The following is a 27948-nucleotide window of genomic DNA, read 5'->3' on the forward strand; positions in this document are numbered from 1 at the left end:
GCGGACGTCCACAGGAATTTTGAAGGGCAGTTGCTCTGCCCTGGAAAAAAGGGGCAACACAATATTTTTTTCACCGCCGCTGCCACGCCCCCGTCATGTAATCGCAAATTTTCACAATATCATTTTATACTGTCACTTACTGCGGCTGCCACGCCCCCGTCATGTAATCGCAAATTTTCACAATATAATTTTATACTGTCACTTACCGCGGCTGCCACGCCCCGTCATGTAATCGCAAATTTTCACAATATCATTTTATAGTGTCAATTACCACGGCTGCCACTCCCCTGTCATGTAATCATGTATTTTCACAATATCATTTTAAACTCTATTTACCGTGGCTGCCACGTCCCCGTCATGTTATCGCAAATTTTCACAATATCATTTTAAACTCGCTAACTGCCGCTGCCGCTCCCCCGTCATCTGATCACAAATATATATATTTCCTTCGGAGGGGCAACTTCTTTCCTTCGGAGGGGCAACTTCGGTCGAAGAGGGCAAACGGGCAGTTGCCCAAGCAACCTTAGCACACGCCTGTGCACGTCCCTGAGTAGGCTAACCTTTTATTGGTAACCTAACTGTTACGGTTCATTGTTTCTGAAATAAGATGCCTGACTGCTATGTTCCCAGCTAACTTGAAATAAAGAAAATATAAAGCCATGGTTTAACTGCCCTATAAGTTGAGTCCTTGTTTACCTGAAATTTGCACTTTATAATTTGATTTTGTACCGCCCTGTTAGGCAATGTTGTTTTTCAATAAAATAAAACATTTGCATTAAGCAAGCCAATCCACTTTTCCATGTTGATAAGAGCTTTATTATAAAATAAAAAATGATGGGAAAAAAAGAAGAATATATGAAAATTGCGATAAATCGCGATTCATTTTGAGTTAACTACGACATAAATGCGATTAATCGCGATTAAATGTTTTAATCGTTTGACAGCACTAGTAATAATGTGAAATGACACAAAAGTGTTGAACACGCTTACTAATATTTATTTAATACATTGTACAAAAGCCTTTGTTGGTAAAGACAGCTTCAAGACACCTCCTGCATGGAGAAACTAGTCGTATGCATTGCTCAGGTGTGATTTTGGCCCATTCTTCCACAGTCTTCCAGTCTTCAAATCTTGAAAGTTCTGGGGGCCTCTTCTATGAACTCTGATCTTCAGTTCTTTCCATAGATTTTCAAATGGATTCAAGTCAGGTGATTGGCTGGGCCATTCTAGCAGCTTTATTTTCTTTCTCTGAAACCAACTGAGAGTGTCCTTGGCTGTTCATTGTCTTGCTGAAATGTCCAGCCTCGTTTCATCTTCATCATCCTGGTAGTTGGCAGCTGATTTTTATCAAGGATGTCTCGGTACATTTCTCCATTCATCCTTACTTCAATTATGTGAAGTTTGCCATTACTGTATGCTGAAAAGCAGCCCCACACCATGATGTTCCCACCTCCAAACTTCACTGTTGGGGTGATGTGCAGTGCCATTTTTCCTCCAAACATGGTGTGCATTATGGCCTCCAAAGAGTTTAATTTTGCTCTCACCAGACTATACGTATTCTCCCAGTATTTCACAGGCTTGACAAAATGTTGTGTTTCAAACTTTAAACAAGCTTTAACATGCTTTTTCTTCAGCAATGGAGACTTATGTGGTAAACGTGCATACAGGCCATGGCGGTTGGGTGCATTACTTATTGTTTTCTTTGAAACAACTGTACCTGCAAATTCCAGGTCCTTGGCTCTCAGACAACTCTTTTATTATTTTTTTTACTCCTCTGTCAGAAATGTAGCGAGGAGCAGTTTATGGTGAAATGATGTTCTTTCCACACCCGGATTATAGTGCCAACAGTTCTCAATGTAACATTCAGAAGTTTAGAAATGCGTCTGTTACCAATGCTATCAGTATGTCTTGCTAAAGAAATGTTGCGAAGGTCTTGAGAGAGCTCTTTGCTTTCACCCATCATGAGATGTTTCTTGTGTGATACCTTGGTAATGAGACACCTTTTTATAGGCCATCAGTTGGGATATTAATTTGAAAATGACATGGGGCCGGAATAATTTCTAATTACTGATAGATTTATGCTGATGTTTTAGCTTTCCATGCCTTTTTGCACCTCCATTTCTTCATGTGTTCAATACTTTTTCCCTGTGTTAATTCACATTATTACACATAACTTAAATTTCTAAATGTATTTGTTTTGGTTCCTTTGTATGTATTTGTACTTGGGTTGTTACCAACATCTGGTGAAGATTTCATTTCAATAGCACCTTTGGAAATGTATTTACTGAGAAAAATGTTGACCCGCTGCATGCCACACATTAACCCCCCCGCCCCCCGGCAGGAGGCTGCCCTCCATCAGAACCAAAACCTTACGCCACGAGACAAGTTTCTTCCATCAAGACCAAGACTTCTGTCTTCTGTCACTTTATGCGCATGCTCCATGACGTCTTTACAGCAGATTCAACCACTCCTCTCAGCTCCAGCGTTTCCATGTGGACGATTCAGTCAATCCAGGATCCGTGGTCTTGGTGTTTTACCCCTAGTAGAACTCTAAGACTAAAACCAAAATTTGCAGTGAAAATTATTTTGTTACCTTGAATAAAAATATAGTTTTCAAAATAGTTTAGTACATAATCTTTAAGTTTTTAAAAAGGTGAAATCGACATAAAAACTACAATGATCAATGCAATGCTAAATTAATTAAATATAATTGTAAAATCGGCTTTGCTTTTGTTTTCCCCCTCGATTTGCACTGTGGTTGCTGTACCACTTTGCCTTGTTCTGCTTGACTTCTTGACAATGGCCTCAATAAAAAGGACCTGAAATGAATAAGATAAATCATATTTGAATAAAAAGGATGAATATTTGAGGTCATGAATTAGATAACTTAGATAAATCATATTCGAATAAGATAAATCATATTTGAGGTCATGCATTCTTTCATTCATTCTACTGTTTTCAGTTTTCCTCGAAATACCTGAAAACGAAAACTAAATACAAACCAAACTAAAAATACATAAAAAATAAAACTGCACTCGTAATACTGTACATCACAAACCCAACTAAAAGACTAAATTAAAAAAATTAAACTAACAGAAATTTAAAAACAATAATAACTTGTAATAAACAAGATCGTTTGCAACTTGAAATAAAGAAGTTTGTTTTCACAAGTTGTGTATAACTGTTTTATTGGCATTTACAAAATATTAAAATATAGTGAAGCTCTGCAAGAGGCATAGAGTCCTGTCCCCATAAGTGGTTGGTTCATGTATACAGGTTATCATGAACGTCGCCGCCCCTTGTAAACTTCTGAAGGAAGGCTGTGCTCGGAGGCTCCAGCTAAACAAAGACATGAAAGAACAAAGATATTCAACATTAGCAAATGTGTGCTATTAACACATGTTAATTACAAATGAGATAAAGTTCATGATAATAACAAGTCAAGGTACCATATTGTTACCATATTGATTTTTAACACTCCACCGAAGGAGGCCACTGGGTTTACCTTTACACTCTTGGTCAAAGTAAGAGCAGGTTTATAGGGTTTACCTTTACACTCTTGGTCAAAGTAAGAGCAGGTTTGTAGGTTTACCTTTACACTCTTGGTGAAAGAAAGGGCAGGTTTACCTTTACACTCTTGGTCAAAGTAAGAGCAGGTTTATAGGCTTTACCTTTACACTCTTGGTCAAAGTAAGAGCAGGTTTGTAGGTTTACTTTTACACTCTTGGTCAAAGTAAGAGCAGGTTTGTAGGTTTACCTTTACACTCTTGGTCAAAGTAAGAGCAGGTTTACCTTTACACTCTTGGTAATAGGAAGAGCAGGTTTGTAGGTTTACCTTTACACTCTTGGTCAAAGTAAGAGCATGTTTACCTTTACACTCTTGGTCAAAGTAAGAGCCGGTTTGTAGGATTACCTTTACACTCTTGGTCAAAGTAAGAGTATGTTTACCTTTACACTCTTGGTCAAAGTAAGAGCAGGTTTACCTTTACACTCTTGGTCAAAGCAAGAGCATGTTTACCTTTACACTCTTGGTCAAAGTAAGAGCAGGTTTGTAGGTTTACCTTTACACTCTTGGTCAAAGTAAGAGCAGGTTTGTAGGTTTACCTTTACACTCTTGGTCAAAGTAAGAGCAGGTTTGTAGGCTTCCATTGTGATGGAGTCAGCACTGATCACATCACTGTAGTTCTGGTACAGCACAGCTGGGATCCCATGAACTTGACAATGGCACAGCACTGACAACACAAGCAAATAGAAGACATTTAGTGTCAGTCAGAATATTGCAATATATTTTAAACTAATGTGTAACTGTAGAACATATAAAATATGGTAGTATGATACTGCAACCATGGCAAGTAGCTGTTTAGTAATGGACAGAAAACACTAAACCAATGACCAAGATTGTATGGTTGATCAAACCAGTTCTGTTCACATTCTCTGATTTCTTGAAATTGTATGCCATTGCATGTAAATACATTCTCTTGTGAAGCACTTGCCATGATCCAATTGGTGTATTGTACACCTGTAACAGTATATAATAGAATTCACTCTTATTCACAGGCCTTTGTGCACTTACCTGCTGCAGGTAGTCCAGTGACAATGTTGGGTTGCTCCAGAAAGGGACTATTTACAACTTCTTTATAGGCACTGGTCTTCAGAGCACACAGAAATGGAACGTCCCTCCCATGGAGGTAGTCTGCTGTTTTGTATTCCGCAATGGGTGCATCTGACAATACGGTAACAGTGAGGCCTCTCTTCTGAAGACCTGCAAACAACTAGGAGAAAAAATCCACAGTTATGAGTATGTATGTGTGTCAATCTCTTACGTATTAATCTGCACTGAACAGGTCCAAATGTGTTACATGTCAATCTGAACAGGTCCAAATGTTTTAAATGTCAATCTGCACTCAACAGGTCCAAATGGGACCAATTGTTCAGCATAAGAGGAGCATATTATGAAGGTGAGATGCAGCACACTGTGACTTATTTCTTTTTTAAATGTATTAAAATATACTATTTTAAATGAGCTATTAGTAAGTTTCATCTTGATTGCATTCTCTATAGACCTGTTTACAATAACAGAAATCAGTTAAGGGCTACTTCCATATGTTAAGGAATACTTGAATTTGATTTTGTTTGCTTTTTTCCTGACACATGACGTTTCTGATCAATGACATTTCCATGCACAGAAACACTAACACCCAGAAGCCTTCCACTGTTTTTGAGAGATTGTGGTGCAGATCAAACTCCTGAACATGCTTGGTAAGTACACGTTTTAGCGTAGTAAGGGACATGGCTTCATTAGTTTCACACCATTTGGTGCTCTTTAATTTAAGAATTATTTAGTATTCATATATTTTTATCTGCTGATCTTTAGATAACCGATCCAGAAGAGGCCTACAAAAGATGTGAAAATAGCTATCCTGGCTGTGGTTGAAGACTTGGCCATGACACCAGAGGAGAGTGTGGTCATGTACAACATCTGTGATGCACTCAACATTCAGTACCCACAGGAGTGTAAACACACTCAACATTCAGTACTCACAGGAGTGTAAACACACTCAACATTCAGTACCCACAGGAGTGTTAACACACTTTACATTCAGTACCCACAGGAGTGTAAATACACTCGGCGCACACACTGAGGCAGAAGGGCTTTTAGGTCTTGGTGACGGCTGCTCAGCAAGAGTCCAGTCTTTTTAAAATAAAAAGTTAGTATGCTTGTTTTTACATTTGCTATGAATAAACACAATAAACCAACAGAGAAAGACTGGAATCAATGTATTCAATGTATGTCAATCTCTTACGTATTAATCTGCACTGAACAGGTCCAAATGTTTTAAATGTCAATCTGCACTCAACAGGTCCAAATGGGACCAATTGTTCAGCATAAGAGGAGCATATTATGGAGGTAAGATGCAGCACACTGTGACTTATTTCTTTTTTAAATTTACTAAAATATACTATTTTAAATGAGCTATTAGTAAGTTTCATCTTGATTGCATTCTCTATAGACCTGTTTACAATAACAGAAATCAGTTAAGGGCTACTTCCATATGTTAAGGAATACTTGAATTTGATTTTGTTTGCTTTTTTCCTGACACATGACGTTTCTGATCAATGACATTTCCATGCACAGAAACACTAACACCCAGAAGCCTTCCACTGTTTTTGAGAGATTGTGGTGCAGATCAAACTCTTGAAAATGCTTGGTAAGTACACGTTTTAGCGTAGTAAGGGACATGGCTTCATTAGTTTCACACAATTTGGTGCTCTTTAATTTAAGAATTATTTAGTATTCATATATTTTTATCTGCTGATCTTTAGATAACCGATCCAGAAGAGGCCTACAAAAGATGTGAAAATAGCTATCCTGGCTGTGGTTGAAGACTTGGCCATGACACCAGAGGAGAGTGTGGTCATGTACAACATCTGTGATGCACTCAACATTCAGTACCCACAGGAGTGTAAACACACTCAACATTCAGTACCCACAGGAGTGTAAACACACTCAACATTCAGTACCCACAGGAGTGTTAACACACTTTACATTCAGTACCCACAGGAGTGTAAATACACTCGGCGCACACACTGAGGCAGAAGGGCTTTTAGGTCTTGGTGACGGCTGCTCAGCAAGAGTCCAGTCTTTTTAAAATAAACAGTTAGTATGCTTGTTTTAACATTTGCTATGAATAAACACAATAAACCAACAGAGAAAGACTGGAATCAATGTATGTTCATTTTTTTAAGGTTTAAAAAAAAAAAAATTACACTAAGCAAATCTGTTTGAATGACTTGTGAATTTTCATTTCACCATATTATATAACCAGGTATAGTCAGGTTGTTTTCCCTTTGTGCATATTGGGACTCCAATGACAATGACATTTCCAAAAAACTAATAATAAATAAAAATATCAATTGCTCTACAAGCTCTAAGGAATAATTTGAAATTAAGGAATAACATTTACTTATTATATTATCATATATTATATACAGCGGGTAAACTAAATATTGAACACGTCACCATTTTCCCCAGTAAATACATTTCCAAAATTGCTATTGACACGAAATTTTGTTAACAACCCTAGTAATCCAGAAACCAAAACAACTAAATTCAGAAAATAGGTTATGTGTAATAACAGGGAAAAGTATTGAACACATGAAGAGAGGGAGGTGCAAAAAGGCATGGAAAGCCAAGGCAACAACCTATCAGTAATTAGAAAGAAATCCAGCCCCATGTCATTGCAAATTAACATCCAAACTAATGGCCTATAAAGAGGTGTCTCATTACCAAGGTGTCAGACAAGAAACATCTCATGATAGGTAAAAGCAAAGAGCTCTCTCAAGACCTTCGCAACCTTACTGTTGCAAAACATACTGATGCCATTGATTACAGACGCATTTCTTAACTTCTGAATGTTCCAGTGAGCACTGTTGGGCCATAATCCGGAAGTGAAAAGAACATAATTTCACCTTTAACTGGCCATGACCAGGTGCTCCTTGCAAGATTTTTGACAGGTGAAGAAGATCTGTTTCTTTGATCCAAGGTCAGGTCTGCAGATAAACAGGCACTCGGGAAAGTTGTCCAACATAAGAAATATGTTTATTCCAGCGTCACAGGACAATCCATTCACATGTCGCATGAGAGGATTCTTTCAACATACTGAGAGGAGTTCACATATTTTATACAGTCATCTGGGATATGGGAGGGAATGGGTGTGTCTAGAGGTAGGTACTATTTTTGAGTGGATGATTGAACCTGATTAAAATCACAGTGAATGAATACCTTGATTAAATCCCCATGAATAGCAGGAAGCTAGTTTTGAATGCATCAACTCAGTGACATCTAACAATTCCCCCCATGATCATCGATCAATCTTACATCATGATCACAAGAACAAAACCATAACGAACATAATCAGACATAGTGATCAAACAATCCAACATTGTGACAAAATGTCAACAAACACCACTGCACGAAAAGCAAGATTATCGGGCCCGTAAACGCTGTGATACAGCCGCGAATGATCACCATTCCTGGCTGATCGCGGACATTCCCCCGAAATATCCGTCTGCCGCATACGAACGGAAATTCCCGGGAAGGAACCTGCGAGGGGAGGGGGGCCGATGTGTTTAGCATTCTCACCTCCCGCTGAAAAAGGTGCGAAATGCTCTTATTAGCATATTGACTGTCAGCAGTCTAGCCACACACACCCTGCTGCAGCCATTGTTTGAAAACGAGAAGGAATTGAATTAAAACGTCTTGTGATGAGAAGGAATGAGATTCTGTCTATATGTCAGCTTTCAACTGACAAAACGTATCCCCTCCCATTTACAGCTATTGCCCCATAAAAACGAAATTAAAATGTACACGATAATAATTTAATTAATATTCTGTCTTTGGGGTTTTGCTCCGGGGTTATCACATTTCTTGATTAGCTCACCGTTTTCAGAGTTCTGTCTTTAGGGTTTTGATTTCGGGGATTTCACGATTCTTGCTTTGCCTTTCATTTTCAGAGTTTGGGGGTTGCAATGTACTTTCGAGGCTGTTCCACTCATATTCCGGAGCTTCCTCTCTGTAATGTTCTTGAGATTCACTTTTGGCATGTGATTATACAGAGTCGGGCTTACTCTGATATCGAGATAGTCATTTCGCAACTTGGGACATGTTTGCCACTCGTAAATATCTAACCTGTGACTTTTCAGGTAGATTTTAGGCGAGCTTCGCGAGATTTGAACCTGTGCTCTTCAGGTTAGTGGTACTTTGTACCTAATGGTGCTGTTGCTAACCGCTTAGCCACCTTTGCTGGTAATGTTCTAGCTCGTCGGTGCGACCAAGTACCTGGTTTATCATTCCTCCCTCCTCTGGGGTATTTCTCTTCTGTTACTGGAGCGTGCGAATCGGGAATTGTTTAGTGGACTTATGTGACGTTTTAATTATGTTCACGTAAAGGCGCCCGAGGCAACATTAGAAACTTTAGACTCGAGTCAGAAACAGAAACAGATTTATTGTCACGTAGGTATGCGCCTACCTGAAATAATAAACGTTCAATTTCTAGTCTTTTTTACACGTAGTAAGTTTCAATAACACCATACCATTACATATCGACATTCATAGTGGTGTAGTTGTCCCTGGAGAAGTGGGTACTCTTTATTTATTCATACAGCACAGGATAAACACCCTGTTTTGAGAAGTGGGTATACCCAATGCTGACTGAAAAATAAGTGGGTATATTCCGTATACCTGCGTATATACTGGACTACACCACTGGACATTCAAGGAGCAAAGATGCGACGTCGTTGTGTGGTGCGAACTGATAAAAAAAAAAAAAAAATCGCCTGCCTTCTGTTTTCCACGGTAGATCGCATATTATGCTAGAAATGGCTTAGCATGGGTGGGATGGGGAAAGATAACACCTTTCCATCCAGACGCAAATTTAGCTAATCGGAATCTGTAAGTGGTTTCCAGATATATATAGTTGATCTCTCTTATTTGACAAAGCAGTGAGTTAGCTGTCTTTCAATGTCTCTTGTCGAATTATCTCACATGTTTATGGTGGTATGTGTTTAAAAGTTTTAACTTAGGCTATGTGTAATGTTCCTAACTTATATATTATTATTTCACCTTAATGTTCTTGAGATTCGTTTCTGGCATGTAATTATACAGAGTCAGGCTTACTCTGATAACAGTCATTAAGAGTCGTTAACAGTCGTTAAGCAACTTGGGCCATGTGACTTTCAGGTTTTTTAAATCAGTGAAGCAGTGACGGGGTGCCTCCCCGGGGGGGGGGGGGGGGGGGGGGGGGGTTGTTGTGTTCAATCCAGGTCAATTAAATTAACATAACAAAACCTAGGCCTGGCCAAGGGGAAGGGGTGGGGGGGCTTTCACACCAATGTGGGCTTCTACGGCAATACACAGGGTCGGAGACTGTCGTAAATCCCACATTTCATGCAGTGCACGTGTTCCCATAGTGTAGTGGTAAAAAGTTTTAAAACAGAACACATGTTCTTAGTGGTTAAATCTAACAACCCCCCCCCCCTATGATCATCGATCAATCTTACATCATGATTAAACATAATCAAACATTGTTCTATTATGAACAAACAAACATGTCTTCATAGTGTAGTGTAGTGGTTAAAATATTTCCATGGTGTGTTTATTCCTTTCCTAAGTGGTTTGTGTGATCCACAGGAAGTTGTTCTTATTCAAATGTTATTGATTCTGCATCAACCATTTTGGTATTGTGGGGGCTAATCTTAATTGGAGCTAAAAGTGGCGACCTTGTAGTCATCCTAACAATTGAAAACCTGACAATTGCATAAAGGCTCAAAATGGGAATAATAGTTGACATAATAATCTGGAAAATTCCAGAGTAACCTCCCCATGAATCTATCCATCCATTCCAACCCGGGGGTCTTTTCAGGTGTTGTACATTGGTGTAAATGTCCTGTATGTATGCAGAAATGTTCTTGGAGGAATCTGGTATGTAAGTACAACATTCTTGATTCAGAATTGCGCAGGTACCACCCTTATCCGCCAGTACAATATCCAAAGCCATTCTGTTCTGCAGGGCTACCTTCCGAACGGCATGCAGTTCTCCGTTGACTGCGGACAAGGCTCCTGTGGTATCATTTGCAATTTTGTCCATAATTGAGGCTACTTCTCTGATCTCATCCAGCGCCACGGTAATGCCATAGTTTGGAATGATGGCTGCAAAGAAGCGTTGGGCTGGGGTAGCAATAACTTCATGGTTATTAAATAGATCACGTTTTGCTTTGTGATCAATGCGGACGTCACCGCCTATTCTCATAGCCGGTACAACGTATGCTTCATAGCAGGCTCCTTCCCAGCCTTGGGGCAAATGTGAGTAGGCGTGTTTCCCACAAACGAACATAGTTCCATTCATAGCCACCTTCGCGTCCGATTCTTGGTGGCTATCCGGCAAGGATATGTTCTCTGTGTGGTCGTGCCATGTGATATGGATGCTCTGCTGACCGACTGCAATGTCATATTCACATCTGCTGTGTCCCACAGACATCCCAGTTCCATTATTCACCCAACACAACAGACCTTTGGGCGCATAACTGATTTTCACCCATTCAGGTGGTCCATGTGGGGTTGGTCGCGGGCTGAGGATGACATCTGCCCTGTAAAATGGACTGGTTATCTTTTTGTATGCAGTAACATAATCCACAAGAGTGACTGGAACTGCTAGATATGGGTATGTGTCTGAAGTGGGGAGCAATCCGCACACCCAACATGAATGTTTCCATTGGGCATGGGCATATGAGTGTGCAGTGGCGAGGAATGTGTTGTCCTTATGTGCGTCATGGTGGCTGTCGTATAAGGAGGAAGCGTTTGGGATGAGCGTTTGGGTCATCACCGTCAGGATCATGGTTGCCATCCACTTGATACGCTTTGGCGACGTCCTCATGTTGATTGCTGATGTCGTCAAAGAAATACAAATAAAATCAAAATCTCGTAGTCAAGTTCATAATTAAGTCAGCATCTAAAATTGCCATCCAATCATCATATCATTGCTAAAAGTAATGACATGATTAACAAAAAGGCATGACTTAAATTATCCGTAATTTGGTTTCCCCCTTCACCATGACTGCAGTGTGGGAAGGTGACAGTGCTCTTTGTGTTTTTTCAAACTTAAAATTCTTCCTGTCACATGGCTGTAGTTGTCTTGTCATCACTGCCGGTATCTGCAGTTCTCCAGTGTTTCCTGGACAGTCTTGACTCTCAACAATGATCAGGTTGTTAGGATTAAAGGCTTGGCCCTCCAAACCTACAGTTCTCTTCATGACTTCCTCAGCTTCGCCTGCAGCTTCCACTGACTCCGGTTCTATGTGTGTTCCCATGTCTGGAATCAATGGCTCCTCAGATTCCTGTGCCTGTTCTATAATCCCGCAGTAACCTGGCTCTGGCCACTCGACATGGCGCAGCTCACTGTCAACTGGGGGTATTTCATCTTGCACCGTACCTAGACCATCTTTATCATTAGGCACACACAGATCACCTTTGTCAAGCTGCTGGCTTTCAGCCACCGTAAGAGACCATAAGGAGGGCAGACTCAGTTTCCCGGAATCGCGGACATAATGGTCTGTCTCTGATGATCCGTCAACTTCGCAAACCTTCTGAATATGTCTTCATCATCATTGCTCTCCTCATCACCCTCTTTGTGATGGTTTTGGCAAGCAGTATATCTGCCACGTTTCTGAGTGTTGCACTGTTTTGCCCAATGGCCATGTTTTCCACATTTGTGACATGTATCATAAGATCTGTTTCTTGGCGGATATTGTGATCTTTAGTGTTGATGTTCAGATACTTTTCCAGGACCTTGTGAATTTAGAGGTCTCAGCATGCACTCCTGTTCATCATGTGGACCACAGGTGTTGACACATCTGAGCTTTTGTTCAACACCACGTTCCACCCTTCTTGCCACATTGATTAGCATTTCCAAGGTAAACGTGGTGTCCTCCCAAGTCGGAGTAGTCAGCTTGACAGCCTGCTTCACTTCCGGATTCAGGCTATGCAGCAGGTTAGCCTTAAGAGCACCATTGTCACTTGTTCCAATGTTCCCCTCTGTCAAACCACTCATGCCTGAGCATCTTAAAAAGGTTTCAATGAATCTTTGTGAAAAGTCACCAACAGCCTCATTAGTCCTTTGTTTGCAGGCGGCTATCTTTGCCCAATCAGTGCTGGCGTTTGTGGAACTTTGGATGTAATCACGTAATGCCTGCCAGCCCTTGTCCATCTTCTGTTGACTGTCTCCTAACCCTCTTTCAACAGCACGCCTTATTTTGCTTGATTCAGAGGCATTGAGTACCGTACACTTCATTGCCACGCCATCCAAAGGGTGGAGTTGGTAAATGTTTTTCAGACGGTTGATTTTGGACCACGCCTCCATGCCCGACTTACGAGGATGTTGCATGTCTTTCGACCATTGATCAATGTCCTGGGGTTTTGCCGGTTTATATCCATGTGTCACATTTCCACCGGCATGCCTGGTCGTTAAAGGTCTCAGCCTGGTTGGACCATCCAAATCCATTGCGGCATCACTGTCTTCACACACGTCGCTGTCTGTGTGGGGAGCCATTGCTGATTGCAACAGTCTTCGTGTTTCAGATTGAGCTGCTTCCCTCATTTCCTGAAAGGGGTATAAGGTCTCACCAGGTAGCGTCAGTTGATCAGAAGCATTAATCCCAGCCTGAATCATTAAAAGCTTCTCCGCCTTCCGCGATCTCACATCTTCCGCTAAAGCCCTGACTTTATTTCTTTCAACAAGCAGTTGTCGGTCAGTCTCAAAGTCTTCAACTTTGAAAGCTCTGCCTCTTTCTCAGCCTTCTGGACAGCTTTTTGCCTACGTGTGACCTGACTCAGAATGATCAAGGTATATGGCAATTGGCTTTGATCCGTCCCTCGCTGCATCTTTCCCCACGCACGCTTTGCGTCATCAATAGGCCACAAATGTTCACTGTCGGGCACAATGTCATATTTGTTTTCCAACTTCTTTTGTAGCACATCTACCTTCAAATGGTCATTAATGAAACCTCTTACTGATGAAATTATAATTTCTTCATCAATTTCAGGTGCTGCTCGTCCACCCCTTTTATTGGTGGTTTTCTGCTTAACTTTTTCATTCTTTCCAATCATTTTGGCTTTGCCAAAATACGGATCACAAATAAAACAGCTGAAGCCTTCTCTTCACTGAGATAAAATAAACTCTCTCACTTGCAATTATTTTCGGTTTACTCTGCGTTCGACCCTCACAAGTGAATACTGGAAGCTGTTTGCGCCAGGACTCTGTAACTTCTGTCCCGCAAAAAAACCCAAAGTGCATACAATTAAGGATTAAATGTACCACTTACTCATAAATGATCCGTCTCGGAAAAACCAGGTTCACTTATGGGCCCAATCTTTACAAGTCCTTATATCTGTTAAATGGATCTGACGAACACAGCTTTTTCCGTTCTTTTTTTTTGGCAAAGGAAAGATGAAAATATTCCGTATCTTCTTCTTGTCCTTCTTGAAACTGGGTGGAAACACCAGATGAATAAGATCTGTTTCTTTGATCCAAGGTCAGGTCTGCAGATAAACAGGCACTCGGGAAAGTTGTCCAACATAAGAAATATGTTTATTCCAGCGTCACAGGACAATCTACTCACATGTCGCATGAGAGGATTATTTCAACATACTGAGAGGAGTTCACATATTTTATACAGTCATCTGGGATATGGGACGGAATGGGTGTGTCTAGAGGTAGGTACTATTTTTGAGTGGATGATTGAACCTGATTAAATCACATTAAATGAATACCTTGATTAAATCCCCATGAATAGCAGGAAGCTAGTTTTGAATGCATCAACTCAGTGACATCTAACACAGGGGAGTGAAAATAATTATAAGAAGAGATGTCCAAGCTTCAGAAAGACCTTGAAGTTGCAGGTACAGTTGTTTCAAAGAAAGCTCACCACATAAGACTCCATTGCTGAAGGAAAAGCATGTTGAAGCTCGTTTAAAGTTTGCAGCACAACATTTTGACAAGCCTGTGAAATACTGGGACAATATAGTCTGGTCAGATGAGAGCAAAACTTAACTCTGGATGCCATAATGCACACCATGTTTGGAGGACAAATGGCACTGCACATCACCCCAACAGTGAAGTTTGGAGGTGGGAAGATCATGGTGTGGGGCTGCTTTTCAGCAAACAGTAATGGCCAACGTCACACAATTGAAGGAAGGATGAATGGATAAATGTACCAAGACATCCTTGATCAAAATCTGCTGCCATCTACCAGGTGATGAAGATGAAAGGAGGCTGGACACTTTAGCAAGCCAAGGACACTCTCAATTGGTTTCAGAGAAAGAAAATAAAGCTGCTAGAATGGCCCAGCCAATCACCTGACTTTAAACCATTTGAAAATCTATGGAAAGAACTGAAGATCAGAGTTCATAGAAGAGGCCCACGGAACCTTTAAGATTTGAAGACTGTTTGTGTGGAAGAATAGGCCTAAATCACACCTGAGCAATGACTACGACTAGTTCCTACATACAGGAGGTGTCGTGATAACAAACAAAGGGTTTTGTACAAAGAATTCAATAAATATCATTAAGCATGTTCAATATTTTTTCCCTGTGTCTTTTCACATTATAACACATAACTTAATTTCTGAATGTATTTGTGTTGGTGTCTTTGTATGTATGGATGACCTGGGTTGTTACCAACATCCGGTGAAAATGTAATGTCAATAGCACCTTTGGAAATATATTTACTGAGAAAAATAGTGACGTGTTCAATACTTAGTTTACCCGGTTTAGATTGAATTTGGTACAGGAAACTGTAAACTCTTCTATCACAAATTTAAGTTTGTTAAACTTCAACTGTATTTGAGTTTCTATCCAAAAGTTAAATTCAGTCAAAAGTTCAATTCAGTTGACAACTCTTTAAAAGTTGAAGATTTTTTACGATGAACTTTTCTTTTTAAATGAATAACACTATAGTACTCAATACATAAAGTAATTAAAGATGATTAAATATCACTTACATATATGTATAAGCCTATTCACTATTTATATGAAGAAAAGAAGGCGATATACTGTCCATAAAGATATTATAAATAAAGACACATATAGGGAAAACAATGTATTAGTGCATTATCTGTAATACAAAAACATTAGTTCAAAAGAACTATTTCAAAGTTAAGAAGTAGTTCCTAAATCACACAGGGTCTAGCTTGAGGGTCATAAGGTCACGGCTACATGCACAACAGCACCTCTGCTGAAACACTCCTAGATGGGCTTTTTTTCATCACAGAAACATACATTCAGACCTTTACCTTTTCAGTCCATTGAAACAGCTGATCTTCTGCGACATAGCATGTGCACTGACAAATTAGTACCTGCAAAACATTGAGAATACTTTGAAATAATACACAAAAGTAAAATTGTAACCCAAGGGTTTTCAACATTAATTTGATTGAAATGTTATAGAACATAGCTTCTTTTACTGGGATTTATTCTGGGAACAAACAAGAGCTGCAGTGATCAGTATGCTAAATGGCATTTCTTCTTCTGCCTAATTACACTACAGTATGTGAATAGAAATAACAAGAAATGTCGTTATCGTGTATGTACATCATACAACCCTGCCTGATAGCTAAGATGAAGTTTGATTCTGAATTCTAATCATAACAACCGGGTCCATGATACGATTCTAATCATAACACCCAAAATGGTGTCATGCTAACTATGGAAGGTTCCACACACTGGTATCGCATTAACACCTGGAGCCAGGGAAGTCAAGCAACAGCCACAGGGATGGAAGTTAGCACCGAATTTGTAAATTGGTGGGGGAGTTTGATCAACCCGCCTGTGGGTAAACAAAGGGGCATTTAACTAAAGGAATTGACACAATTGAATCATTCTGTGAAAAACTCAATAGTCAGGCAACCAACCTAAATAGAGTTGTTATGTACTAGCTATCAGGTAAAGGTAAGCAATGTAGACTAGGGCCTCCTCCTGCATCTCGATCAATCAGAGTAAGGTTCGGGCCTCTGAACACTAATCTGATTGGGCATTAAATTCAAAGCCCAGACTTCAATCAGCTTGTCTCAGGTGCCTGGGAATGTGATTTGTCCACCCCTGACCATAAACCAGCACAAAAGGCCGTTCCACCCAGGAAGCCACCTCTTGGCAATCTTCTCGTGCAAGAACTCCGAGTGACTGCCGAGGTCTGGCGGTCATCCGGAACTCATAGAACCATGGTTACCTACGTAACCTTCGTTCTATTTCGTTCCTACTGACCGCCAGAGGCGGTGCATTCAGCACTGGATGACAATACCAAAAAAGTCATGAGGAGTGCCTACCCGCTTTTAGAGTTGCTGTGACTGAGTAGGGAGTATCGCTGCGGCGACCGGGTTATTGGACACCACGTTCACCCTGTAAAACCTAGTAAAGGTGCAGCCTGATGCCAGGAGGCTGCCCTGCAGATGTCACTGAGGGGAACCCCCCTTAGAGACGCCCATGAAGTCGCCACACTCCTTGTGGAGTGGGCTCGGACATGACGAGGGGCTGGGAAGCCACTGTGCCTGTATGCATGCTGGATCGTCTCTGGATCGCTCCCCGTTGGCCGCTCAATAGCAGCTTGTGCTCCTCTGTTTCCACCCTGTGCAGGGTGGGTGTGAAAGAAATATTCTATATTAGTTTTATCATGATGTGTGTTTTAAGTCTTTAAATGGATTCTCCATCTGTTTCTTTGTTCTGTTGAGAGGAATGCTGAGTCTTGAGAAAGGGGGATGTGAAACTCAGAGCTGTCATGTAATGTTTAGGTTAAGACTGAGTTGCTGTTGTAAGATGCCATGTGTTTTTGTGAACTCTTCCTGATTGTTGTGTTAAAGACACCCAGAGTTTGAGTGAGGGGGTTTAGGTAAATATTCTTATCTTTGGAGAACAGAGACCAGATGGCAACATCGTAAGAGACCTGGGAGTGGTCAATGTATTGTGTAACCACTGATTTCTGAAATAAAAGAGCTATGTAGCCAGGATGAGCTCAGAGGTGATACGAGTGGTGACACTGGTTGCTCTCCGCTCTAGACTTGAGCGTAATAGTTCTGTTAAAACTTTGCTCTGGTTTGTGGAAGTCGTTATTCTAAGTAATTCTAACAAACTTAGTAAGAGTTTAGGATTTTTCCCTAACAGTGGGCCAGATTACTGGCAGAGGAGGAAAAGCGTACAGCTGCAGTCTCGGCCATGTATGTGCCAGTGCGTCCTGGCCTAGCGGACCTGGCTCCGAGAGGCTGAACCAGAGGGAACATTGTGTTGACTCCCAAGAGACAGGAGATCTGCAGCTCTGTTGGACGTGCCGGGCAAGTACGCAGGCCTCAGGCTCAATAGGTGCTGATGTGTACCTTGCAGGAGCTGCAAGGAAGTGTCTTAGAGCAAGCAGCACCGCCTGAAGCTCTAGCACATTTATGTGCTGGCGCCTTTGCTGAGGGCTCCACTGACCTCTGACCGTCCGGCACTGCAACACGGCGCCCCATCCCACCTGAAGGGGAAGGAATAGCGCCCAGTGGGACTCCCTGGGTCATGTACACCCTCCTCCTCCAAGGACGGAGGAACCTCATGCAGCTGGTGGTAACCCTCTGTGCCGTACGGGATGGAGGCCCAGGGCGTTTAGCCAGATTTGAAACGGCCGTAGCGCCAGGAGGCCTAGTGGGATCAAGGATGCGGCTGCTGTAAGCATCCCAAGTAGGCTTTGGAAGGACCTCAGGGTCAGTGCCCTGTGTCTTCTGAAGCGCGCCACAAGCTGCTGGATTCTCTCGACCCGCTGTTGAGAGGGGACAGCACTCCCCAGCACTCCCCAGTGAGTCGAGGGTCATGCCCAAGAACCCCGTCTGCTGACGGGGAACTAGGGAGCTCTTCTTGAGGTTCAGTCTGAGCCCTAGCGCCGTGACATGCGCCATCACCGCGGCAACATCGCTGCCGGCCTGTGCCTCTGACTGGGAGCAGATAAGCCAGTCGTCCAGGTACGGTAAAATTCGAATTCCCCTGGCCTGCAGTGGAGCCAGCGCAGCTGCAACACACCTGGTGAACACACGGGACGCCAGAGATATACCAAATAGCAGGACCCGAAATTGGTATGCCTGACCCTCGAAGGCGAACCTGAGGAATCGCCTGTGGTGTGGGGCGATTGGGATGTGGAAATACGCATCCTTCAGGTCGATGGTGGTGAACCAATCGCCTTCCCGGATACTGTGCACGCTGCGCTCCAGGGCCTGCTGTGCGGCCTGACCAAACAGCTCCCCAGGGATGACGGGGAGAGAACGCAGTGCCCTCCTGCCTGGCTCGGTTACAGGGACTGGGCCACCCATATCTGGAGACGGGCCAGGGTCTGGTAGGACATAAGCCTACCGAGCTCCCTCGACATGAAGGCAAAGGCCTGCAGCGAGGAGTCACCCAGACCCTGGGATGCAGATGCATCCTCTGTCGCCTGTAATGTCTGATTGAGAGCCAGCATTAAGTGGGACATCGAGTTCCCAATGCGTCCCATACGAGCCGCTACCTCATAAGACCTCACAATGAGGTCGTCCGTCAACCGGCATTGCGGGCGGGGGCAACGAGCATGGGGCCTAAGCGCCTCCTCGGGGGACAGGATTAAGGCCGCCATCGCCGGCTCTATATTAGGCATCCCATACAGCCCATAGGTGGACGCATCCTGCATGGCCGACAGGACCCTGCAGTCGAGGCTATGGTGGGTATACTGTCTGGGGTTTGCCAGCACCTCTGTAGCTCCTCAATGTACAGAGCTGGGGGCGGGACAGTAAAGGGTGTCTGCTGCACCGCCGTTCTAAAAAACACACTCTGTGGGGGCACTGCCACCGGGGCAGGGTCCAGCCCTAGACGCGCTAACGCTGCCTTCAGGGTGGATCTGATGGAAGGTTGGTCAGTTTCCGAATCCACCCCCGTACCCCGGGCTGTACCCTGGGAGCTAGCCTGAGAGTCGTGGGGGGCTGCCTCGTATGACGCGGCCTAGTCCCCCAGTCCCATATCCCAGCTCTCTGACGCCCTAGTGGAGAGTGTGTCCTGGTCCTGGGCTCTTACTGGCGACAGCGCCGGTGGTGACCGTTCCGCCTGTCTGGCTGGTGGGGTTCGAGCGTGAGCGCTACTACCCTGCACCGCCCCGGTAGGAGGCTGCAAATTAGCCAGCAGCGCCTTAATGCTCTCTAGCTCTGTGGCCACTGAGTCAACCTTCTGCGACAGTCCACCCTTCTTCCTCTTCGCCTTAGAGGCGGTGGGCGTAGTGCTCTGGCGCTTGGTGGGGGGCAGCGCTCTCTCTTGAGTCCGTTCATGGGACTGGGCAGTGCCTGTTTCCAGCTGAACTAACCTAGATGCCCGGGCTGTCAGGCTTAGGCAGTTACAGCTCATGCAGGCAAACTCTGTCAGCCCCTGTCTCAGATGTTCAATGCCAAGACAGGAGGGGCACTCCATATGGCCATCCTCAGGCTCGCAAAGCACTGTTGGCTTAAGCCAACACCCGTGTAAGAGACTTCTTCTATTCACCGAGCGAGACACACTCCGAATGAACCGGCCCTCAGTGCTAACTTAACCGGGAAATTCGTAACAGAGTCTTTAATCATGGGGCGAGACCCACTCCGAATGAAAGCTCTATTAAACCAGACAGCAGTGGAGCGAGCACACTCCACAAGGCTGTCACAACGAATGCAAACTTATACGAACGAAGGCAAACGAATGCAAACTTATACGAACGAAGGCAAACGAAAGCAAACTTAACCGGAATATTCGCAACAGAGTCTTAACTTAATCATGGGGCGAAACCCACTCCGAATGAAAAGCTCTATTAAACTAACAGCAGTGGAGCGAGCACACTCCACAGCGGCTGTTACAAACTAAAGCAAACTTAACCGGAATATTTGCAACAGAGTCTTAATCTTAAATCATGGAGCGAAACCCACTCCGAATGAAAGCTCTATAAACCAACAGCAGTAGAGCGAGCACACTCCACTGTCACAACGAATGCAAAAGTTTACTTACCTTACGTTTAATATGCCTGTCGGGTAGCTTTAACGGAAATAATAATAGGGACACTACATCCAGAGAAACCGGCGAGAAACACCGTTCAGCCGGGTAGCTTTAACTTAAATAATAATAGGGACACTATATCCAAAGAACCGGCGAGAAACACCGTTCCGGGTAACTTTCCCCTGTGGCGAGTGAGCGAGGCCGCTCCGGCCCAGGCTACACTCAGTAAGGAATAAACCAGTTAGCTTACCCGCTTCAATGCACACAAAATCAACTTCGAGTGACGCAGTCTCTCAGAGGGTGAATAGTCACTGCTCCGACCACAATGGTAACGAAACTACTCGCGTCTGTAAGAGACGTGCCCTCGTTCACACAAAACAAAGCTGGGACCACCACAGTATACTCACAGAGCCACCTTCCTTCTGCTGGTAGATCACGCAGCCTGGCTTTCCTGGAGCAGGAGGGCTGTTTTTGAGACCTGAGCCTCTGTTTCTCTCATTCCATAGAGCCAGCCAGCCCACTGGGTGCCATCTTGCTGGGTTTAAAATAAATGTTGATACAAAGCCTAAGGAGAGAGGGGATTGACACATGATTGTCAAAGGGCTGATGTAGTCACAGACTACTGAATTATCCTAATCACATATTAGGCTTTTACTGTCAAAATCATTATGATGACCCTCACCAGCAGCGTTGGTGCCCGCAGCTATGATGAGATGAGAGCAGAAAAGCTTCTTGTCACTGCAGGCCTCTATGGCTTGAGAGACCTCAGGGCACCATTTCAGATGGACTGTCCTGCAAGACAAAGGCAGCCATAGCACTTAAGAAACACTAAAGCCTAGTTTACACGGAGTCCAGTTTGTCTGCGTCCGAGCTGTTCATAATACAGATAGCCCTATCATTTATACGAACACTCTCTATCCACACACGGTATCTGTAACATTTCAAATCAGGGGTAGAAAGTGAGTAGATTTGAATCGGTACAGGGGCTGGTGTCTGGTGCACAGATTCACACAACCTGATGATATCATTGTCCCGCGTGATCGCATCGCGATTTCCAACCAATATGTATAACACTTGTTGTCTCTCTACATCTCACTCATGGTGTGTCTCGAACTCACTCTCATTAATCCAGCCTAGTTTAGCCTCCTATCTTGATCTAACTGACCCTTCCGCGACCACTCCCCAAAACGGTAACTGATCAATCATAGCATAGCAACGGTTACTAAGCTCGGGACCTCAGTCAAGCGAGCCATTTTGATGAATGGAAGTCAATGAGAGAGACGTCTGCTCGAGAAGAGAAAATGAAACGTTGCGCTTATGGAGTGTGTAATTCTGACAGCCGATATCCAAAAAGGCTGGAGGGAGGGGTAACATTTTATCCCTTCCCGAAACCCAAGACCCAGAGAGATAAATGCCTGCTGTGGATCAAACAATGTGGACGACCCCCCCCCCCCCCCCATCAGCTGAATGTCAGCAACCTAAACAGAAGCACCTACGTTTGTTCCAAGAAGCTATGTCGCTAAAATCTGCCCACTGCATCGAAAACGTGAGAAAACCCTTGCTTAAAATATGATTCAGTGTTACCACCTTACATGTTTGCGTAGCGGCGACTGTGTAGATAATAGAACACATAAACATAGCTGGAATGAAACTGTTAGCCTTAGCATTTGTCTGTCTACAAACACGGCATGTAATGTCGTGGTTGTAGCCTATATAAGCATATTGCAGACCCTTTTGCCTGCTTCGATCTGAGATCTTGACGTTTTTCCAAAAAATGCTTGTGATTTCTTTGGGTAGAGCTGAAATTGACACGGTTGAAAACATGTTGCCACGCCATTCATACCAATGCTGAGAACCTGGGAAACGTGAATGCTTGACTGATATAGCAACCGTTGCTAAGGGGGGCGGAGTTTGCGGAAGGGTCCATTCTTTTTATTCAGACGTTACATAACTTTCATGACCACAAATATAAATTGGCCAGCGATTTAATTTGCTTTTTTGTTCAAAAATGTATGTAGAATGGTTGGAGCAAAGCCTCATGGAAAATGGGATGACAGACATGTCATGTTGCACTCTTCCAAACTCTTTATTATCAGACAATACAAAATAGAATTCATTTTCGCATAACCTATAGTCTGCTCTGACCACTGATTTTATTAACCACCATAATGTATTCCTGTGCAGATTTAATGTATGCTATGCGGTTAGGCTAAACATTGCTAATTGTAGCTTGTCTACTGGCTGTTTACCCGTGTCCTCCTGTCTTCTTCTAAGTTTTTTCACGTTTTTTCAGTTGTCTGTAGCAGCGCTAAAACGCCACCAACAGGCGTGGGGTATGTACTACAGCCGGTTCATCCCAATCGGGTGGGGTTCGTCCTTACGCAAATCTCTCGTTACCAGGCTCCATCCTTACGCAATTAAAATATTCGATTCGATTGAAAAATGAACCCGATTCAGTGAATCTAGACTCTGTGTAAAGGGGGCCTAATACAAATGCATACATACTACATGCTCTGTGCTAGCCTATCTACCTGTAATGTAAATCATTGCTGGTCAACAATACTTGAATGCTCTCTTTCCTTTCTTTCTTTAAGCATTATGTGTATCAGCATCTTATGTTTGTATACATCATCTACATTTACCATGTATGTTGGCATGCTAAACATCTGCCATGTTTCTACAGTTGCCCAGAAAAAAATACTAGCTTGATATACAGTGATGTGAAAAAGGATTTCCCCCCTTCCCGATTTCTTCATTTTTGCATATGCGTCACACTTAAAGGCTTCAGATTACAAACAAACTCATTTTAATATTAGACAAAGATAGCTTTTTGTGTTAACTCTGGTTATTTGGAATGATGACTTAATTTATTGAAAGAAAAAAAGCTATCTAACCCTACCTGGCCCTATGCGAAAAAGTAATTGCCCCCTCCTAGATCAACCAGTTAACCAAATGTAATTGATAATTTGGTTCAATTTCACAAGACACACCCAGGCATGATTCCTGCTGCCCTGTTGAACCTAAACGTCACTGAATACAACCTGTCTGGTAAGGTGAAGAAGGATAAAAGATCTCAAAAAGCAGTAAATGATGCAACAATCTACAGAAATTCAAGAACAGATGGGAAACAAAGTCATCCATTGGAGAGTTGCAAGGTGAAAACCATTGCTGACCAAAAATAACACAAAGGCTCGCCTCACATTTGCCAAAAAACAAGACTTTTGGGATAAGACTCTGTGGACGGATGAGTCAAAACCTTTTGGAAGACAGTTCCATTACATCTGGCTAAAGCTAACACAGCATTCCACAAAAAGAACACACCAAGAGTCCAACAGTGGTAGTGTTATGGTCTGGGACTGCCTTGCTGCCTTACGACCTGGGTGACTTGCCAATGATGGAACCATGAATTCTGCTCTCTACCAGAAAATCCTGAAGGAGAATGTCCGGCCATCAGTTCGTGACCTAGCCTAAAGCTCAAGCGCAGTTGGCTTATGCAGCAGGACAATGATCCAAATCACACAAGCAAGTCCACCTCTGAATGGTTCAAAGGAAACAAAAAATTGTTTTTTGGAGTGGCCAGAGTACTGACTTAAATCCGATAAAGATGTTGTGGCATTACCTTAAAAAGGACGTTCATGCTCGAAAACCCTCCAATGTGGCTTAATTAAAACAATTCTGCAAAGAAGAGTGAGCCCAATTCCTCCACAGCGATGTAAAACACTCATTGCCAGTTATCATAAATGTTTGATTGCAGTTGTTGCTGCCAAGGGTGTTGGGTAATAGGTTTAGGTGCAGGGCCGGAGTGGGGTCACTTTTCAGCCCGGGAATATCAGGCCCAAGACCGGCCCACTTTTTCCATGGTAGTGGAAATTGGATAAATGAAGCCACAGTTCAGCTCTTACTATCCTGTAGTTTTTTTTTATTAATACCATGGTTCAACAAATAATGTAAAGGTTAAATAATAATCCATTCAAGCTAAGAAGTTAATGAAAAATATTTCACAATTCCACAAGGATAGGTTGATAAATTAACAAAAGCAGAAATAAATGAATAAAGCATTTGAAACATATCCAACTCTTCAACAAGGAGGCATATTGAACTAATGTTTACAGTTCAACTCACAGTACAGTATAGTTACATTGCGAATAGCACCAACAGCATCTACACTACAGCATCAGTAACCACCTGAGCAATGCACTGGTTTCAGCCACTTTATCTACTGTATAACTGTGTCGTTGCTTATAGACATGAGGATTTCCTTCTCTGTGCACATTAACATGAAAGCCTCCAAGTTGTCCGGACTCAATGAGCTTCGTAGCCTATTCTTCACAAATGTTAAGGTTGAGAAGCTTCTCTCACTTGAAATCTGTGTGATGGACAAAGTCAACAGAAACTTTGTCCAAAGCTAACCCAATGACATGATAAGCATCTGTGAGGAGGTTGTACTGTGCGAGTATTACGTGGACACAAATGGCACAGTTTTGCAGGAGGAACAGGTCCTGCTTTCAAGCTCCATCTCTGATTCTTCCATATATGGTAGTCCGCCACTATCCTCCTGACTTTCCTGTGCCACCTCACTACTTGCCCTGATAGTATAACCTTCAAGAAAGGACCTTTTCAGTCTCTCCCAATGGTATGCTAAGCTAGACAGCTCAGTTTGTAATGTGCTAACAGTAGCTCTGTCATCTAACGTAAGCAGACATTTGCTGATTTCCTGGAGTGCTGAGTTAGGGAGCCCATTTATCTTTATTTCAGGAAAGTTTTTAGTTTTTTCTGAAATCCTCCTATCCATGCTACCTGCCACAGTGTCCAGAACAACATTATGGACATTCACCTCAAAGACAGCATCAGATGAGGCTACTGGTTCATCATCTAAAATCTCCCCTGGCATTCTTTTCTTTCATCAAGTACTGTCATATACTGCTCTTTCTTACATTAAATACCTTGAATTCATATGGTTTACTCTGTTATCGAATTCATATGGTTTACTCTGTTATCCTCTCTACCTGTACGTGTAATCATGGCCTCCTCATTGCAAATTTCGGGCTCATCATTTTTAGCAGGAGTCATTTTACTGCATACACAGATCAAGTTTGAGTTTTTGCATAATATTTGCGAATCTATGGATCGCCATATATTGGGTCTAAAAAGGCTAATTTAATATTTTGCTTGCGAATAGGTTGACAATGCTGCTGCAACGATATTAACCAACGCTACAACGTAACGTTGCTTATCATGTCTCTCTTTACCAGTTGCCACTTGTGTTTGTCCTCTTGGAAATAAATCGGTAAGGGCAGCATTTGGCAGCATTTGGCAGCATCCTCCTCCAAAGACTTTCTTTTTTTGAGCCCCTCCTGGCCTTTACCTCCCATCCATCCTCCCTGCCTCGTATCGTTGCGGTAGGGCCGGCCCAGCCAATCTGAGAAAACTTTTTTGGAAAAGACGTGCTATGGACCCAACCAACTGTATTCGGGAGGGGAGAACTTCCTCGCATGGTAAAACCCATGCAGAGGCTGCTGTGTCATAATGCACAACGTGTGTAGCCTACTTTAAGAGAAGATGGACTAACGTGACAAAAATAAATAAATAATAATAATAATAATTACAAATTAAATTCTCGACCGGCCCACAAGTGAAGCGGCCCATCGGGAATTCTCCCGATTCTCCCGATTACCCACCCCGGGCCTGTTTAGGTGTTTTGATAACGTTGTCTTTGTCTTATATTAAAATTAGTTGGATGATCTGAAACATTTAAATGTGACAAAAGAGTAAACATAGAAGAACTCACGAAGGAGACACAAATACTTTTTCACAGCACTCTAGGGCTTTTATTTTTTGCGTTTTTATGGCAAATTTATGGCAACTTTCGTTGACTCGAACTCGAACACGTTTCTCTATTGTGATGTGTTGGCTGTATGTGTAGCGCATTTTCGAAATGCCGTTAAATTGATGGTGTTTCCTTTTTTTGCATGTGTTCCTGAAGATGCAGTGCGTTTAGTTCCCAGGCCCACCGTATCCTTTGGACAGAAATCAACAGATCTGCAAGAATTCGGTTTACCATTACCATTCAGGCTATTCATTAATTGTTCTAGGCAAGCTGAAGCCAAACCAGTTTCATCAATAACATTCGCATCATTAAAATCGTTGAGGCAATTGAAAAGATCACCAAACGGCCCCCACTTCCTCGACCTCATTTGTACAGGTTTACTTTCTATTTCGTGATCCACGAACGCATGTCTACAGTTTTTTCCTGGGGTCTCACGCTAATGGAACGAGTTGACTAGTTTGACTCATCCTTCATAATCATACCCACTATTCAAACACAGCTGAGCCTCTTAGCTCTTTTGAGACATGCTTCACACTCTTCGTAAGATCAGCTATAGCTAACGTTACCTCTTCTCCTCTAATTCTCGTCGGATTTCAACATCTTCTTCGTTCTCATCTTCATCCTCCCGGTCTTCCTCCTCCACTGCCCGCGAGTATACTGACAAGACCTCACCGAAAAATGTTGCCATTCTTGGGAACACAAAGTCTAACCTAGGAAAAAACTGTCGTATAGTTCTGTTGAAACTCCCTACCCCTCAGGTTTTAGAAATCCAGAAATATCTTAGCATGATTATTCAGAAAGTACAGCTTGTTCGGTGGATTGATAGTAGGTTGCAAACTAATAGCTGAGGTGAACACTACCATCTACTGGACTGGAGTATATCGAGCTAAGGTCTTGGCTGCGAACGCAATAGGGTCCGACTGCGTCCTGCGTCCTCCTGCCAAGACACGCCCCGTGTACAAAGACGCGCCCCTCGTGTAAAATACACGCCTATATACAACGACTGACCAATCTCAGCGTGATAACGTAATACGTAGGATTGTGATTTCCTACTGAAATCGGGGAGTAGTTTTCCAACGTAGCACAGAGACGGGTAAAAAATAACGAAATATTTGTCCTTGTACTGTTGAGTACGGTGTCACAATGACAATGGGATTTCCACTGAAGTTTCCCCCGTCCTTCCTTAGTCTGATGTTGGAGTTTATTTGTAAGCAACTTTATTGGAGCTCCAGCAGTTGTCTTGTTGAGCAACAACATCGTTAACTATTCTGTTACGAAGCTGTTGCGTTTTTGTCAAAACCTACAAAACGTAGTGATCTTTGCCATACAGCTACACAGCCTGCCACACCATAGGTACACAAAATAGGGATTCAATACTTCAGTTAACTTCTGTAAGTCCAGATATTGCCTGGTGTTTGTAGGCTACGGGAGGGAGTCAATTTACTGTAACAGTGGAGTTAAAAAGTTAGTGTAACATTTTGCTCATGGGCAGTGTCATTCAAATTCTGGCTCTTAATATTCACAAAAATATTGATTGGAATTTATTCTGAAAATGTCAGGCTGACCAAAGAGTAGG

The 27948-nt window shown here is 42.7% G+C and overlaps 1 protein-coding gene across 1 annotated transcript; it reads right to left on the bottom strand.

The window, feature by feature from the left end:
* Positions 1–3171: 3171 nt before the first annotated feature.
* Positions 3172–27177, bottom strand: psmg1 (proteasome (prosome, macropain) assembly chaperone 1). Its single transcript, XM_080835193.1, has 7 exons — positions 26939–27177; positions 21228–21337; positions 20953–21110; positions 15844–15906; positions 4574–4772; positions 4105–4232; positions 3172–3339 (listed from the first exon to the last, which is right to left on the bottom strand). Exons 1-7 carry the CDS (start codon positions 27058–27060, stop codon positions 3265–3267), a joined length of 855 nt encoding a protein of 284 aa, XP_080691319.1. The 5' UTR covers positions 27061–27177; the 3' UTR covers positions 3172–3264.
* Between the last annotated feature and the right edge of the window lie 771 nt (positions 27178–27948).

This window comes from Sprattus sprattus, assembly GCF_963457725.1.
Source record: "Sprattus sprattus genome assembly, chromosome: 1".
NCBI classification, from domain to species: Eukaryota; Metazoa; Chordata; class Actinopteri; order Clupeiformes; family Clupeidae; genus Sprattus; species Sprattus sprattus.